This window comes from Polyodon spathula, chromosome 7 (genome assembly GCF_017654505.1).
Source record: "Polyodon spathula isolate WHYD16114869_AA chromosome 7, ASM1765450v1, whole genome shotgun sequence".
Lineage (NCBI taxonomy): Eukaryota > Metazoa > Chordata > Actinopteri > Acipenseriformes > Polyodontidae > Polyodon > Polyodon spathula.
The window spans coordinates 50911428-50930219 of record NC_054540.1 but is presented as its reverse complement, the minus strand read 5'-3'; the positions used below and the strand labels follow the sequence as shown (position 1 = coordinate 50930219).

At 35.7% G+C, this 18792-nt stretch overlaps 1 protein-coding gene across 2 annotated transcripts in view; it reads right to left on the bottom strand.

Annotated features, from left to right (window-relative positions):
• Window positions 1–18792, bottom strand: part of nlgn3a (neuroligin 3a) — a 124647-nt gene that overhangs the window by 28612 nt on the left and 77243 nt on the right. For both annotated transcript variants that reach the window (XM_041255693.1, XM_041255692.1), the window contains one exon: window positions 2194–2379. In XM_041255693.1, coding sequence (XP_041111627.1) covers window positions 2194–2379 — 186 coding nt within the window. The remainder of the gene's footprint in view (window positions 1–2193; window positions 2380–18792) is intronic.

The window sequence follows — 18792 nt, the reverse complement described above, 5'->3', positions numbered from 1 at the left end:
GACGTGAACCTGCACTCCTCTGACTGTATGACCTTGCACACTACCTGTACCTTTACCCGGTGAATCACTTGGGAACTTCAGGGAGATCGTTTAACACATAGCAATGTGTAAGGGTGCTGCTGTCACATCGAAGGCTCTTCAGGGAGATCATTTAACACATAGCAATGTGTAAGGGTGCAGCTGTCACATAGTAGGCTGTGGTTTGTGGGGTTGCCAGTGAAGAACCAAATACTTCCCAGTGAAAATACACACAGACCAGGCATTGCAAGATGCACAAAGGTAGCAGCACTAAAAAAAATGTGCTTGATAAATTGTAAGGTGGAATTTTTATATTGAGACAACCTTTCATATCGACTAACCTCCTCATAGCCACTACTTTTAGGAATCAATCTGTAAAAAATGCACATTAAAATGTCAAAAAGAATTATTCCAGAGCATTGTTTTTTTTTTCTTCTTAAATTTAACAAATGGTTCACCAGCTTAAAGAGAATTTATTGACAACAGCTGACCTTTAAATCCGGAAATGGAGATGAAAAACAAAAACAAACGTGACATTTTTGTACATTTAAAAGCTTTCAGTATTCAGTCCTGCCTTTCTGTGTTTTATAAATGCTCAATATAAAAGGGAGTTTGTTAAAGGTTTAATTTAGAACTTGCCAATTTGTTTTTTTAAATGCCAGTGGATTTTGAGTAAACTTTTTTAAAATATACGTTTGCTTTTTTGAGGTGTTTTTTTTTAAAGTAATGTTCTGTTTTGACCTTGTAAGTAATGTTGTAATAATTATGCACACAATGTTATTCTCCAATTTAGCTCCAGAATTTGAGTACTCAACATAAGTCTTGAAAATTAACCACTCAGATTTGAAGGTTACATAATACAATCTGTTCAGATTCTAATTAAAACTCCCTGGTTTGACAAACAGTTTTTGAAGATTCATTTTACTAGGGGAAAATGATGCTATGAGACAAAATTAAGGATTGATGCATTTTTCATGTCAGTATAACATCTAAATGCGTTTCAACAACAGCACAACACATATTCTCACTTTAAATAGGGCAAAAAAATCTAAAAAAGAAAGCTACAGTTAGGCAGAAATATTCTTGGTCGCCACAAAATGAACCAGTTTTCATCTTTTCATCTAAAACTTGGCAGGTTTCCATTTTAAAATTAATAGCATGCCAAATTCCAATTTAAATCTAACAGAGCTTTGCAGGAATGTATTTCTAAATGTGCTCATTTCACAAGGAACGTCCCACCACACACAGTATGGTACCTTAATTGGGAAGTCAATATTTCAAAGAACGTAAACTCATTTTGGGACGATGCAGCGACTGAGACGCTCCAACGGGACACAAAGATAGAGGTTGTGACAGACGGCAGTGTATAGAAAGATATCCTAAAGGGTTGTTAGAAGGGTGCAAGATGAATACAAAAGGTTATCCGGGGTGAAGGTCAGACAGAATATTGCTACTTGATTCCCAAATTATTTTTTTTACAGATGATGGGTAGACATTTCAAAAAATAGCACCCCTTCTAATCTGTCCAAACCAGGCTTTGAAAATCTAACCCACTACTCTATTTGCCTATTGTCACGATTTCTGACTTTTGGATTATCTTGTACATGAGACTTTAGAGCTAAAGTCAACTCTGAAACCCATTCTTCCATCGCAGGTCTATGTTAAGACGGTTTGCCACTACGTGTAGTTGAGTGCTATAGCAAGACGGGAATCTCTTGAGCATTCCATCTGTTTTAATATGCTATGGGAAATCAGAATCTGTATGAGAAATCAACCAACATTCCAGAACATCCTATCTTGTGAACAGATGTAGCATAGTCCATCTGAAACAATTTTAGTTACAATTTTTTTTTTTTTTTAATGTTTAATACTACTTTCAGAGTCTCTGTTTTTGTGATTTATAATAAGTTAATACGTTGTGTCCAGGGTGTCTCTTCTTATAACATTTTATCATTTTGCACTGTTGGAGCAGACAGAACAGCTCTGCTTTATTTTGTGGTCCGCTCAACTGCACAAGATAACATCTCTATACCAATAAGATACACCTTACGTATGACACATATAATTCCTCAATAAACTAAATAAGTGACATTAAATTTTACAATCTGTCTGTAAATTATATCTGAGGCCCAGTAGCCCCTATCAGGTTTTAAAATGAGCATTTATGGCGCCTACCTTCGGAATGGTGAGACAGGGTGAGAAGGCTTACACATGATGCTCCTATCCCAGATCCAAACACTGTGATTCTATGAGGGTCCCCTCCAAAGAAGCCAATATTCTCACTGATCCATCTCAAAGCTTGGATCTGGTCCAACAGTCCATAATTCCCCTTCGCAGCCTGATCTCCAGTGCTTAGGAATCCTAAAAAAACAAACAAATGACATTTAATTGACTAAATATTCTCTGTCTTTGTAAATTATTTAGTAGTTTTAGCCATTTAGATTTGAGCTCCTAAATTGACAATGTCTTATAACTGAGTTTTTTTTTTCAATTGGCTTTTTGCTACAAACACAAGGGAGAGGGAGTAGCCAGTAAATCTTAAGAGTGGCATATCTAAATAATGCTGCATTTGGATCATTAACATAAAGCCCTTTAGGTAAGTCTCATGACAAAGCATCTTTCATAAATTTTTGTCTTTGAAAGTGTACAGAATACAAATCCTATTCACATTAGCCTATTTAAATTATGTCTAACAAGAAAACATACAACAGGTGTGCACTTTTCGTTATAAAACTGCCTTATTATCTTATATGTTAATTATGTTTGTTGCCATTTCTAGAGATGATTTAGTGAGTTTGTATTAAGGTAAAACCACCCATATAGTTTTGCTGTATTTGAGATTTTAATTTCCTTAGATAAATACACCTTTGGCACTCAATCCACCTAGGTTTAAAAAACAGTAAAGGTTACTTCAGAAAGGAAATAAAAATGATTTGCACTGGCTCTTCCATAACTTCAAGCACTCAATCATACATTCTAAGTAAAAGTCAAGTGCAGAAACAGAGGAGGTGCTTGCTCAGGCACAAACCGGGGAGTCAAGATCTGATAATACTGTTAAAAATTGTACTGATGTCATCAGTGGCACACTGCAGAGCCCTGGAGGGGAAACAAGTCAGTCATCTGGACAGCAGATCATCCCAGAGTTTGAAGCAGACCATCTGAAAACGCTTGCCGTGTTTGTGATCTGCCTGTAAGCTGTGCTCATCTATGTGAAATGTGTGACAAGCCTGTGAATAACTTCTGAGAGGGGAAAAAAGAACCCACCAACAACACTGGAGTGGAAGGACATACCCCATTGTAGATGATGCACTTTGGCAGATGCCAAGCTTAGCTGTTCAGAATGATGATTAAACCAGCAAAGGAATGTGATTCAGCTCTGCATAATATCAGATATGACCAAGGGGTGACACTAAGGCAAGAACACAATAGCCCCTCACCCCCTCAGAATACATACTGCTGTGTGTTACTTAGCACAGATCACAATACTATAATGTCTATTAATGCAAGTTGAAAAAAGTAATTTGCAGTGGTTTGGCACCAGTCTTGATTTTTAAAACTACACTAGCTCAGGCGAATTACCATATTTAATTGATCAGGTGCCAAGAATTGGAGCAATCAAGCCCATGTTATATCCGCACAGATCTGCTTAAATAAATTCCCCCACATCAGCTGCCGGCACAACTCCCAACAGGTAACTAATTACAGACCTGCAGCCTCCAGTGACACTCATTAATGTATTAACACTCTGGTGCTAAATGCAGACTGCTCTCATTCCTGGCAAAATAATATACCTAAACTGGGGTTGCACAACTGTATAACACAAACTTATGGACCACATCCGCAACCACACACAACCTTCTTAGAATCAGGTTTTAGATGTCTGTCAGTCTGGAATATTTTAATTTTGGCATTAAATGTCATACTAGTTGCCCTCGTTGTTGCCCCCAACAAAGGTGTCACACTTTCATGTCATTTTAACAGAAAAATATCAATGACACAATACAAAAATGACTTTGATCTCTGCAATTACAATAGAAAAGCAACTTTTCAAGGTATGTGAGACATTGCAATGAAAATGTAGTTGAAATTGCAAACAAATATTTAAAAATATACATATGTTTACTACATAAAATATGTAAAATGTGTGCTTCTGTTAACAAGCCCACAACAGTCTCCAGTCACCACTTGTTTATCCAACCCTTCCCATCACAAGGTTCCTCTGATGGGTAAATGAAAGTGACAGTTTTATGAAACATAAACTAATTACGAAGCTGAAACAGAAAAAAAAAAAGAATATCTAATGCTATTATACCAGAAATAATCACAAAAAGCACATACATTTGTATAAAAATGTAATTTGCAAACAACATTACATTTACAATGACATGCATACAGTTTATTCTGCAATTTAAGCTGCAGTACTGGAAAACAACATTCAGAGTACAGTTCTGTACTGCGCTGTATTTAAATGGTATTTCAAGCACTGAAAAACTATTTAAAACAACAACAGCAGCAGCTTGCAACACTAAAACCTTTCATTAAAAAAAAAAAAAACATAAAAAAGACTATTATACAGCTTTTTTTTATTTTATCACATGCAATATCAACAACAATACAGCGCTGCAACATTTAACTTCGTTCAGTTAGTTAACAAACAATAAAAAAAAACAAACAAAAATCTTTCGAATGGCTTTTCAACAGGTAAAACCGACATAATAAAGCCACAAACAAATACACGAACAGGCTACAGTGCAGTAACAACTGACGTTCTGCTTTTAACCCAGGTACATGTATTTGGATAGATATTGAAGGTTAATAACAAGCAATATAGTCCTGATGTAACAAAAAAACTCAGAAGAGTCGGAAAATGCATGTGATGATTATATGTTGCATTATATAACAGAATGAATCAGATACAGTGCTCACGGAAGGATAAATGAGAGGTGTTGACTGTAGGACAGATTTCATGAATATCAAACTGTATTTAATTATTTTGGGTTAGCATCTTGGAGTTTGTCATTTAATAAATAAATTAAAACAATTGCTTAAAACACTCTTTAAATAACTCCTGAGTTAATGTTTATGAATTGGGCCCAGTATGTTCTTCATTTTATAATACACTTGTAATTCGATTGTTGTCATTAACATCCTAAATGAATTCCTTGCAGGACTTTTTTCATAACTTTGGCATGCTGATGGAATCAAACACCAAATGTATTAAATTTTATAATCATTAAATGGGATTTAACCAAGCTTGTGAACTTCGCAATATGAAAGTCAGACAGCTTTCTTTTTCAGTAGCTTAAGATGGGACCCAATGTTCCATAAAGCCTTACTGTAACCAAATATGAAGCCATCCTTAATTTGCTTTAATTATCAAAAACTCAAAAAACTGGTCAGGAACTTTTCTTTTAATTAATTTGCATAATGTATAAGAACTAATGATGTGTGGGAGTAATTTGTCATTAAATATTTTAACAGAAGAACAACATAATGAATGCCTAATCTATTAATCATTTTAGAGAAGAAAACGGAAATTCATAAATGAACTGTAAATTCATTACAAGGGCCCTGAGTCCTACAATATATAATAAACTTGAAAAACTGAAAACACCATATCTCACAAACTGTACTGTACACAAATTGACGTCTCCTGGTTTCTTCTGTGTGTAAAAAATGTTAGATTTGTAAATAATTAGTGTACCATCAAATGCTTTGCCATCCTACGTGTTTATCAGTAAATATTAATAATAGAGCACAATAACAAAAACTCAAGATATTACTCTAGTCACTGAATCTAAATTAAACTTTACATAATAATAAATAATAATAATAATAATAATAATAATAATAATAATAATAATAATAATAATAATAATATATTCAGAATTTACCCCAAAATCATAAATATTACATATCACTGAAGACACAGACTTACATTCCAGGGTAAAGACTGAGTTCTCTTTGGGGTCCTATGCATCTCCCTTCTACAATTTCACCCCATACTCTACCACAAAATTAATTTCCACATTAATACCCACCTTCTAATTTGTACTTCACATTTCTTCTGGGCAGGTTCAGGTACAACAACAATTTCATCATCACTTAGTAAATTTCCATCAGTTACACGGACGTTAGATTTAAACTCAGCTTTTGTATTTCTTTCCTGGCTTTAACCACTGTTCAAACAAGCTTACAGACAACTACATTTTGCTTGAGTACTTCTTGAAAACCGATCGCTGGCAATGATATTAAGGTCTTCATCTCTTTTAGGTTTGGCAAAATGATCAATAACTTTATTTTCTGTTCTGGGTTCACATTCCCTTGATTTTTGCATTTTAGTCACTTTCATGTTCTACATCTAATAGTCCACTTTCTTCACTTACAATAAACACTTTTGTTTGTACAAGTGGGATTTCAAACTCAAACCCAGAGGAACTAACAACAACATTCCGACAATATAAGAGACTAAGCGTAACAAAAGAGTAAGAACCAAATCCAATTACCTATTTTACAATCAATTGAATTTCGTTATCGAACAAGTATCAATTAGGAAGAAATGTTTAATGTGGCATAAACAACTCCATAAAAAAAAAAAAACTCAAAACTCAAAACACTGAATTATTTTTACTGATTCAACACTTATCGTTTATCCCTTACTTAAACAACTGAATATATACAGTACATCAATATGTATTCTGTAAAACAGACATAATTCTAGCCAGCATTATGCAAAGTAATCTCTAGAAAGAATACATGAGCAAATATTTCATGTTAAAAACATACATTGTTTCAATGTTATTACTTTCAGATATATTTTAACTCGACAATAATAAACATTCAGTTTACTATTCTTTGTCAGTGTTGAGCCTCAAGGGTTAATATGTAAACTTGACTTCTCTAATGATATTTAATATTGATCTCGATTAAGTAATAGTATTTCATAAATCTAATAAAAAATAGACTACCAAATGTCACCCACTACGAGCATCATCTTTTAGCAGTCTGGCCACTAATTAACTGCATATAAACTCATTCCATTTCCTCCATTACAGCCTAATGAAAAAAGATGGCCAGGGTACCGGAATGGCAAAGCTGAAAGGTTGGAAAGGTAATGACGCAATAGCAGAACCATCCTGGCCTCTTTCCAGTGCTCTGCTCAAGCCTCCTCGCCTGTGCCAGATAACAACGCGGCCTGTGTGTTCCTCCTCTCTGACAGAGGCCCACTCTCTCTATTGAAAACACTCCACACAATCGCAGCGTTGACACACTCACAAAACACGCAACAAAGGGCTCAGCCTACCACTTCGAGCAGAACAGATTCAATAAGGCAGCCCCGGGTTGATGTGGGGGGAAGGGGAGAGACAGCACCTCCTACACATAATGGCCTAGTGTGTTAATTCCATGATGAGCTGAGAACACCCCACAACCCTGCGGTCTCTCTCTCTCTCCCCAGAGAGGAGGCATTCCCACCGGATTGAATCAGTTTTAGGTCATGTTTTCTGCATTCCAATACAAAGCCTGTAAGCGCTGAAAGAAACCAATTGCTAGTTTGTAAGGCAGAGGGGTCCCCTGCACACTACACACTGCTCAGTAATGCCACACAAAGCTTGTGAGCTTAGAACAAGGGGGCATTGAATTGCATCCATTTCTAACCAAGTCCTTACTAGGGCCTATTATTAAAGTTGTTTACTCTCTTTTTTGAAAGGAGAATATTTCATCAACTGGGACTTGCTTAAACGAGCTTACACATGTGAGTCATTGGTTCTAGTTCTGTTTTTTGCAGACTGGAGTAATGTTTTATAAATAGGCAACACTGTTATTTTTATCTATGACACTAGGCTCAAACTAATATCTATATTTTCTATGTTCTGCAGAAATTCAGCTACTTTGCTCCACTCTAGGGTTTACTGGCTGGTGAGAGCAGTTTAGATTCTCAGATTTTCATGGCCTTTATCCTAACAACCCTTATAAGCAGTCAGCTGCTTCCTCTATTGACTAACATGCTTTGCAGACATGCTTTAACACCAAAGAGACTGCTGAGAACCTGGGAAGTACAGCAGTATTTTTGTAGTTTTACCATGTTTTAACTCTAGTTATAGTGCACTATGCTTCTACCATAGATTTCCCATGTTTATTAACATGGTTTAACATACTTTGCAGATCTTTACAACGCTTTACCATGCTTTCACTAGGATTTATTACACTTTGCTGTTCTTTTACTATGGTAAACTTTTATAAGGGAATGCATCAAGCCAACCACGGTTTAAGCACTTTGTAAGACTGACCTGCGGCTGTACATGCATGGATTAATAGACTGGATTCAAAATGAAAGTGTCTGTAGTTTGCTGTCCGAATTGCCATTTGTAGAATAGGAGTGGGAGGTATTAAGCTCATTTGTTGGCTCTACAAATGCTGCAGTATTCCACATATATTACATTTGCCAATTGTTCAATAAGGCCTAGCCCTTGTTGTCCCTTATAAATCCCTCCCTGACAGCAGTGTAATGTTTATTTATTGGATTTGTAGCTGAATGACAGGAAATCTAAACTAGATCTAGTTGCAGTTCATTTTATTGTCTCAAATTCTAGTGAGAATCTGTATCTCTTTTTGCTTTAGTTTTCTGTATGTTCTGTGCACGACATTCATTCTAGAACCCTTGCCATCTGAGACAGGGTCAAAATGACCCACACAACATAATGCATCTCGGTAGTCAAGGATTGATGGGGTTTGATTGGTATTTAATTAGGTTCCTGCTCCTAAACATTTACCCAATTAATTATTAACTCTCAACCTAAATAGAACATTTCAAAAGGCAATAGGGCAGGGGGTGCTCGGTCACAGGAAAGCTATTCTACTTTTTATTTTGAGGAACAATAACAACAAAAAAAAACTACATATAAGAAGGCATAAGTGAGGGAACAGTGTGAAGAAACCTTGCTACCTCAGATACCTGACTGACAGTCCCTGTGCCAGCTCCATAGTGTGGCCTCATTCAATCACAATGATGATCAAAAGCTTTAGCAGGATGGGGCAGGATGAAACTGTGAAGAGATATTTGCATCTACTGTAAGTGTACCAAACAGTATAATAAAATTATTTTTTATCATGTGATGTCAGTTAAACTCTTGGAAAAGGGTTGATTTTGAAATAAGATCACTTTAGTTTTCCTCCCGTAACGAGACTATGATTCTTTTTCATTGATAATATAAAGAAAAAAAAAAGACAGCTCCTTATTTTTAATTCAAACAGACAGTGAAGTTAAACTAATTTAATTAAATACTAATTAAGGGGATACTATTTGCAAAACAAGTTACAACATTTTTGCAACGAGTCATTAAGATTTTAAATCCAGGAAAAGCAGTTTAACTAACTCACTTTTTGTGTTCGGTTTGAATTACAGATATGGAGCTGCCTTGTTTTTTCTTTACATTATCAATGAAACAGAATCATAGTCTCAATCAAGTTACGGGAGAGTAAACTAACATGAACTTGTTTCACAATCAACACTTTTCCAAGAGATGAATAGAATGGAGTCTGCTCAAAAAAAGGGACATCACGCGATCAAAAATAAAACCCCCAAATTAAGAGCCCTACCTTATTTTATGAACATAATTTCACTGTATTTGTATGGTACGTAGAAGTGATAATAAATCACCCATGCGATAAAAACAGATAAAAAGAAAAGATTTACAGTGTGGTGTTATTTAGATCCATCCCTATTAAGATCATTATAATGTACCCTAATGTGATCTAAAACCAACTATTATAAATGGCAAAATATGCACATTGGGGTACTTATGGTTTTATTTATGTATTTTGTTATATTGGTTGGCACACTTACAGTAGATGCAAATATCTCTTCACAGTTTCATCCTGCCCCATTCTCCTAAAGCCCTTGATCATCATTGTGATTGAATGAGGTCACATTATGCAGCTGGCGCAGGAACTGTCAGTCAGGTATCTGAGGTAGCAAGGTTTCTTATCAATGAAACAGAATCATCATCTCGGTTACGGGAGAAAAAAACTAATGTGATCTTTTTTTCCCAATCAACACTTTTCCAAGAGTTTAATTCAAAAATGAAGTCGGCTCGATATAACGTTAAAGAGACATCACGTAACCAAAAATAAAATAAAATAAAACAAACAGCCCTAAATATAGGACAGTGGTAATAAAGCCTGCCACTGTTTAGATCCTCAATATAGACTCATTGTATTACAGTGATGAAGGCCAAGTTTAAACCTGCACACTATTAAATGCACTCTGAAATATGCATTTTAGGCAAACTTTATGCATTGACGCCTGTGGCAGAGCAAAGCTCTGCCCTTTTTAAATTGGCAGGGATGGGGTTAATTTCCCCTACCTGCCTGGGTTTATTATGTTCAGGTGGCTGGGGTTGATTAGTTGATTAGGTTAATTAACGATCAATCAGCGCCCAGCCACCTGACATAAAAGGAGGCCTCTGCTTCTCATTTGGGAAGAGGGAGCTGAGGAAGCAGGTTGGTGTTTGTGTGTTTGTGTGTTTGTGTGTTTGTGTGTTTGTGTGTTTGTGTGTTTGTGTGTTTGTGTGTTTGTGTGTTTGTGTGTTTGTTGCCCAGCCTGGAAATTGTTATTTTTGCTCTTTGTCTTTCTTTATTTGTGTTTAAATCCCTTTATTTTGGCCCTTGTGCCTTTTTATTTTTGTATCTATTTATAATAAAAGTATATTTTTTTGAACTACAGACTAACTAAGACTGCGAGTGGATAGACTACCTCTATCCACTCGCCAGCCTGCCACAACGCCTAAGTCCTAAATCTAGGTTGACAGTTCTGAAGTAGGAGTGTGTCTGGTCATTCCAGTTGACACACAGGTTCAGAAAGGTGCCCATTGTAAACAAATAAAGCTAAACTAGTCCTTTTTTAATTTTTTTTTTAAATCCTGGTTGTTTTGTGAAGGTACATTAGAGCATCTATGTTAGATTTTAGCATCCTGAATCTCATCTGTTATTGAAATTAGCACACTGTTTGCAGCTGATGTAAATTGCTGGTCCCAAGAGAAATATACTGTATATTCCTGGTGGCTAACTTTTCTCCTAGTGCACATACAACAGAAAAAATAAAAGCAAACAATATCTTTGGCTTTAATACTTAGGGAGTGACCATGGGCTCACTCTGAGTAGTGTTATTAATCAGTGCAATAGGTGCAAGTCCTTGCAGCGAAGGCAAGATGGATGGAGTGTGTGCGCAGTGATGTCACCCTGACGAATTGCCTGGGGTTGTTGGCTTCAACTGGAACATCGCTTCTCATTTCAATTAGCTTCAAGCTGCTCCATCCCTTTTCCTGACACCAAGCATCTTAAAGCAAATTAATTTCCTTTAATAAGAATATTGGTATGGTACCGCCTTATGTTAACCTGAAATTAACTACCATTAATATTCCATCACCTCAACCTCCCTAACCATTATTACTAAGAACAATTAATTACTTTCGTAAATCTGTGAATTAAGTTAAAAATAAGCTTGACTATTTAAATTTCCATACAGTACAAATTCAATTTATCTGAGAATTTGTATTTTGCAGTGCACCAACATTTCTTTAGAAGGAAGATATTTTGAAGCTCAAAATCTCTTTTACTGCATCACATTTAAATATATATAAAAAAAAAAGTTACAGCATTACTTTCAATACCGTAATGCTACCATAATTAGAAAGGTTATTTATCACCATTAATGTTAAGAGTTAATGTTAATTCCATGCTGGTTTTCTCATTCTGTTCTAGATGATGATTAAAAAAAAAAGCAATTTGCTAAATGGTCAAATGTAATAAAAGACTTCCATAAACCTTTATTTCAATCACCTATTAGAACTGAACTGAGCTGATTTGATTTGGGAGGCCTGAAAAGCCAACCGGATATTATACTGAAAATCTTGACAGAAAAAAAGCAATGGGGGTAATGTATAAAGCGTTTGCGATGGCATTAAGACCACAGCGCTGAGTTTTACGCCTACCTTAAATCGTATGTATCATGACACTTTTGGCAAGTTAAGGCTGAGTTACCAGCCAAAATGCACTCATCCATGCAATGAACTCTGCCGCTCATTAGCCATTCACTTTAAGGCGTGGCAAGCCTTAATTATATGCATTCACAAATTGTAGGTGGGGCTTATTTGTAAATTATGAGTGATATTAAAATGAGATTTATGAGGCGGTAGAACAGCTGTGCCGGCTCTAAAAGGGTCCATAAATAAGTCTGATTTCAAATTGGTCTTACTTAGGCGCAAATAAAAAGTCAAAAAGCAGCTGATAGGAAAGAGTATGACAGCAGTCATAACGTATTTCTTACAACAGAGACTGTAGGCTCTTAACCTTCCTGAACAACCCAGGAACAGAGGGAGAGTACTGAGAACGAGGAAGAGTATTTAGAGTCCGCATTACCCTTTTTGATCTCCCCGAGGATGAAATTATAGCTTGATACCGGCTATTTCATTACATACAATTGTTTGTATTCGTCATATAATGAACTTGGTTCATTAAGTTATCCTTTTCATTATGTATATTTGGTTTTAGAAATTTGGTCAACAAGAACATTTTCTGCCTCTCCAGATGAGCTACCCTGGCTTTAATGGGTTAAAATCTGTATATTTTATTTAAAACACAGGTTAGCCCATTTTGAACTGTCATTTCTGCCTCTCCAAATGACCTACCTATTGTTCAATTGAGGTAGCCCATTTGGAGGGGGAGGCACTATTTTTAAGATTAGTCTATTAATCTGTGCTACCGCTAGCCCATTTTGAGCACCAACACAGCGCATTTAAGCATTTAAATGTGTCAGCTTATGTCGTGCCTCATTAATTATGTGCCAGTTAATACATTTGATGGGGTAAAATTTGGGCCGCGGCACAGCACTACTTTACACTCTGCCAATTTAGCACCATGTTGGTTGATCTTGATACATGTCCCCCAATGTCATTAAAAACACTGTAATACCCCTATTACCCCTATGTGTAAGCATCCCAGAAGACTGTAGTATGCAGTAGTGCAGGGATATGCAAATGTTTATGTGTGTGTTTTGTAATCTCAGGGTATATTGAGGATGTCTGTCTGTATGCCTTACCTGTTCACATATATAGAGAAAGTCTTATCAAATTGTGATGAAACTGGCTTATTTATCAGACTATGGGGAAAACAGATGCTGTCTGTTATATAGAGAATAGAGAACCACTGCTAATTACATTTTTAAAATTATTTTTACATGACTATGCAGGTCATGGTGATTTACTTGTTTATGCTACTGATAGCTCTAATGTTGTATTTCCAGCCCTGGCAGGGATATGAATGTCAATGGCATGGTTGTTATTTTCAGATCTGTTTGAAAAACTCACATATATCCAATTTCAATGCACTTCAGGCATAGCTATCTGTCTGCTTTGAATTCACATGATATGTACTTAAATAATTTGGAAGTGAGGAGGAAATTGTCTCATTTAGACAGAGCACATTCCCATAGAATGCTGCTGTTTTGGACTTTCTCTGAGTCATTATAAAGATTTATACATACTGTGTACAGAATGTAGATTGATCAACTGACTATATTACTGCTGAGGATTTAAAAGTACACTGTTCATATCTAAGCATATCAATACATGTATCTAGTTAGTCTAGATGTTAAATTAGATCAAATTGTTTTATGTACATAAAGACTGACTGCTTACATTAACAAAATTAAATATTCATCTATTTTATATACATATGTATCTTTATTTTATGTGCTTTCTTTGTATTGACGTATAGCTCATTATTACTCTTTTTCTATTTTAAATAACTCTGCAATGCTCTTTTAGGTCATTTTTTTTTTTTTTTGCTGAAACTTATAAGAGAATGTCTAACAGTTCAACAAGAAATGTCTCTGGAGTAAATCCTAATGATGCCAGTTTTATTTGTAACCCCTCATTTGTATCCCTAATGATTGGGAATCGATGTATAGAGTTTTCACACTCACGCCAAAGTCTTCATCGTGAATTCGGTTTTGCATTAGGAATGCGCTTTAACTTCCCGTTTTCTCCACTCTGCACTACAATTTGATCACGTTAGTCGGTCAATAAATGTTTTCTATGCATGTAAACACTTAATACCCACTCTCACGCCTATTACTATTGCCTTTGTACCATTGATATTTGCTCCAGTTAATAATACTGCATGAATAATGCATGAAAACCACTGGGGGCCCAGCTGCACATTCATATCCTTTAATTAACATCTACAGTTTCAGTTATTAAGTAAACATTTCTAATGAAAATGATACAGCTTTTCTAAATACTAAGCTGTTATTCGCATATAAACAATTTACAAAAGGGATAATAGTGATTAACCAAACTGTATCTCACAGTGCAGACACACATCACAGAGATATCAGAGTGGAATTCCAGACAATCCTTCCCAGAAATGGCCCCCAGAAGCTTTGCTGTATATGCTCTCTTCTAATTTTTGTTAAAACGAAAGTAATATTTTTGACAGGTGTGTTGACGAGAAGTCTTAATAAAAAAAGTTTTCATGTTTCAGAAGAAACTAACTGGCGACACTGCAGTGTGAAGAGTAGTGTAAGGAGAAATGCAAGTGAGGCCAGCTCAAATGCGTATTTAAGCTTGGTGTGGAAACAGACACAAACCAGGTTTGAATGGAAGATGCATACCGCAAAATATTTGCACCTGAGATTTTAGCATAGTTGTGGTCAGGAGTTTAGAGACCACACTCTTGTGTTCTGTCTTAAAATGAGAGTGACTAGTGGAATAGAATAATGGGGAAAATGGAAGCAATGACCATACAGCCTTAAAAGCTGTTCCATGGTGTAAAGGAACACATTTATATACCCTGCAATCTTACATTGAGTTTAACAGAAAATAACACAACAAAATATAATTTTACTGTAAAATCCACATCTGTATATATATTATAGGAGTCCAATGGATTAAAAACTAGAAAGATTGCATGTACTTTTTCATTATTTGTTCATTGAAAAAGGTGACAAAAAGCACTATATATGTATGTAAGTATGTCACTATTAGAAATTTATTTTCCCCGGTTGAGCAGATATAGGGGTTAAGCAAAAGACAAAAACATGACAATGGACTGCATACAAATAAGACACATTTTTCAACAAAAGTGTTTATACATTTTTAGTACTTATTAGCTCTATCTTAAACAGCAATTTGAGCACAGCGAAGAGCCTTGAATGTCAAGGTAAGATTAGCTACATTTATTTATTAGCTTTTGAGTTCTTTAAGTGTGGTCTGTAGTGCATCACTTGAATGCAGCATTGAAGACAGCAACTCCTGCACCTACTGCAATCTTTGATAAACTGCTTTTTAAATACGAGCTCTGTTGCAAAAGACCACCTCAAGATGAAGATTTTATTTTTCTGAACATGAAAGTGCTAAAAAAAAACAAAACCAAAAAAAAAAAAAAAAGTTTGGAGCCTAGAATCTATTTTTGCACAGATTGCTGCTCTGAAGGATTTGTTTCCAGTATATGCAGTATTATTCTCCACTGATGACAGTTTTATCGAAAGTCAGGTTTTGCAGTTTGTTTATCTATTGAAGTTGTGGTTGGTGAGCTGCAACATGTTGTAATTAACAAGAAAAGAAAGAAAGAAAAGGAATGAAAGATTTTATTGTAGATATACAAGTGTATGTCTATTCCCCTGTTGAGTAACCCCAGACTAACATATTGGCTTTTGAATTAACCTTCCTATCTTGCTGTGGGCCAAATTGGATTCATGCAAAAATTAGGTTAAATAATATTTTTTTTAAAACTGCAAAGCATTTTTTTCAATTGTTATTTTATTATGAGAGTGTCTGGCCTCTATAAATCACATTTAACTTCAGAATAGTCTAGTCTAAAGAACACTATCTAAACTACCAACAAGATATTTATTGAGCATTTTGTATTAATATTCAAGCAAGAGCTTTTACCAGATAATCTTCAATGCAATTGAACTTAATTTTTAGAAATAGTAAAATAAACCTAATAAATTGGTATGGATAAGGCAGTTGAACTACAAAAGCAATGCAGTGGTTCTGTACTAAGGGGCAAAGTGCCATTGGCAGAAATGTGTCACAGTGACCATACTTGGTAATTGGGAAAACGATAAGTTTATATCCACTTTGTTTTTGTTTTCCATTTTGAATTATATAGTATGCCATCCTAATATTTCACATTAAAAAAAAACATCTGCACCTATGTGAATGTGGCCATGTTCTTATTATGTGTCTAACTTTATAATGACCTCACACTTAATATGGACCCAAATGAGAGCTACAGTATTTTCTATCTCCATAGCTACTGCATTTGTCCTATTTCAGCCAGTGCAACCAAATAGCAATGTCAGGTTTATTTCCCTCTTAAAATGTAGCATAGATGAAATCTAGGGACAGCTCAGAGGAATCTCATTACAACATCAGATGGAGTTCTTTTTGTTTTAGAAAGCAATCCAATAATACAAGTCTTCAAGGTTGCCACCAGCCCAAGGTCATAGTTTAGCACTAGTTGTATATTTGAACAGGCAGACAGATTCAACAAGAGAATAAAACTACTCATCTAGTCATCAAAGAACTATTCCGGGTACTGCTTTTATTACTGTAATTGGTGCCTGATTAACCCTGCATGTGCACATTAATTACATTTTCTACAGCAGAGGGCAATTATAAAGTCCGTGGTCTGCTTTGTAAGGCTGCTTTCTTGTGTGTTTCTATTGACTTTTTGCTTGTGTTTTATACTTTAATTCTGATTTTAAGTACAACACAATAGAATAAATACAAGCAAATACAAGGGGCCGTAGTGATAAAGCTGTTAGCATCTCAGTGACAAATGGCGTCCATATTAATCAATGAATGCACTATATACAGTAGGTGTCAGTTACACTGCACCTGTAAGACCCATTGCAGGACCTAGAAGCTTGCTGCCCATCATTTTATCACTTCTTCTGTTTCATTTATTCTCTGCGAATCGCAACAAAGTGGCCTATTGACCGCCCTGTATTTACTGTAGGTGATAGACATTAAAGGCTTCCATCACATAAAACTTTGAAGAGGTTTTCATTCTATTCTAGCCTTAATCTAGCATTTGGACTGTACATGCCACATATATACAGTGTTAACCACTCATCTTTGTTATAAATAAACATTCTTGGGGTCTTATATCTTCCTTTGGAAGACATGTCACAGACTAATTGTTAAAAATGAAGTTGCTGTACAACCTGCCCTTAGAAAACCTGAAGGACTATCAGGCAATACAAATTGCCTCCTGCAAGATTGTCATTCTAGCAGAGTTGGCAGATGCTGACCAAAAGCCACTGAGTTCAATTCTAAGAACTAGATTCCCAAAGCCCACACTAGCTGCACTGAGACCTACGTTAATTTACAAGTTCCAGAAACAAGTCGTAGCACACGTTTATTCGTAATACACTTCATTTCAAGCAAACGGATGTTATTCACACTCATCTGATCTTTCATTTTGCCAAACAGCGTACATGAATACAAAATTCATAATTTTCATACGGATTTTGACTTTCAGAACACAGTATTATTGAGGTTTACATTTTCTTATCAGGCCCTTCATGTCTCAAGCATAATGAGCTATAAACATACTCACCACTTCAAGTGTGAATTTGTGTGGGGGTCCATACATCAGTAGGCAAATGAATGGAGCAATTATGTGAGTGAGTATCTCTGTGGGGAAAATACATAACTGTGAGTGTGTGGGTGCATCTGTGCTCAGCTTTATTTAGGGTTGTATGAATATGTGTACGTGTGGGTTGTGCGTTAATATTGGTTTAAGTGGAGCCTCTGTCAAATCCACCAACACCAAGCACAGATAATAATAATTTCCTCATAACATGATAACAAGGTCAAGGAACATAAAAATAACATAAAATAATATAAAGAAAATGCAATTTTCCTTTCTGAAAAAAAAATAAAGTCTCTTCTATCTATTGTTATTTGAGGTTCTGAATTCAAGTTCCAAGCAGCTGAAATGAAGAATCATATCTCAATGCAATTATCAAGACAGTGGTCAAATCTAATGATGGATTCCTTAATGGTTCAAAATGGATCTTCCAATGTCTGCCACTGCGTAATTTAATAAAGACAGACTGAAATATGGCTTAAGAAAAACAATCTGTCAAATATAACATAGTGAGATACAGAGTGGTCTGCAGCCTGTTAAATGGCAAAATCTACACTGTGTCGACTTGTGGTTTTGACATACAGCATGTTCTCTGGTTATTGATCAAAGGGAATGCTGCTACCGTCTCATCATTATTCATTTCCAGCTCTGTTTTCAATCATTTCCCCTGGCTTGATTTCACAATTGATATTAACGCAGTTATGGCCTGCTTTGCCTGTCTGGTACGGAGTGGGACAAAATTCCTATTTCTTTTTTGGTTTTCTTGAACTGACATCTCGGAATACAAACACCTACGCACATGCACCTGGGTGACGCTCAGCACATCCACATGAGGAGATATGCATTGATTCACTAGCTGAACAAAATATTCACTGGAATATAAGGCTTCCCTTTTTATAGCTTTCATTCTTCCCTAAATTGGGAGGCACAGGAGCTTCCAAAGCTTCCAAAAACTTTCACAAGGAAAAGTGTAAAGAGTGATGAACTCTTGGGATTGTGACAGGGTAGTGTCACGGCCCAGGCTTGCTACCTTCAAGAATGAGACCCAGAGACAGAAAGCTGCAGTTTAAGAGATGGAGCGCACAGACAAAAAACACAAAACACAGAAACAAA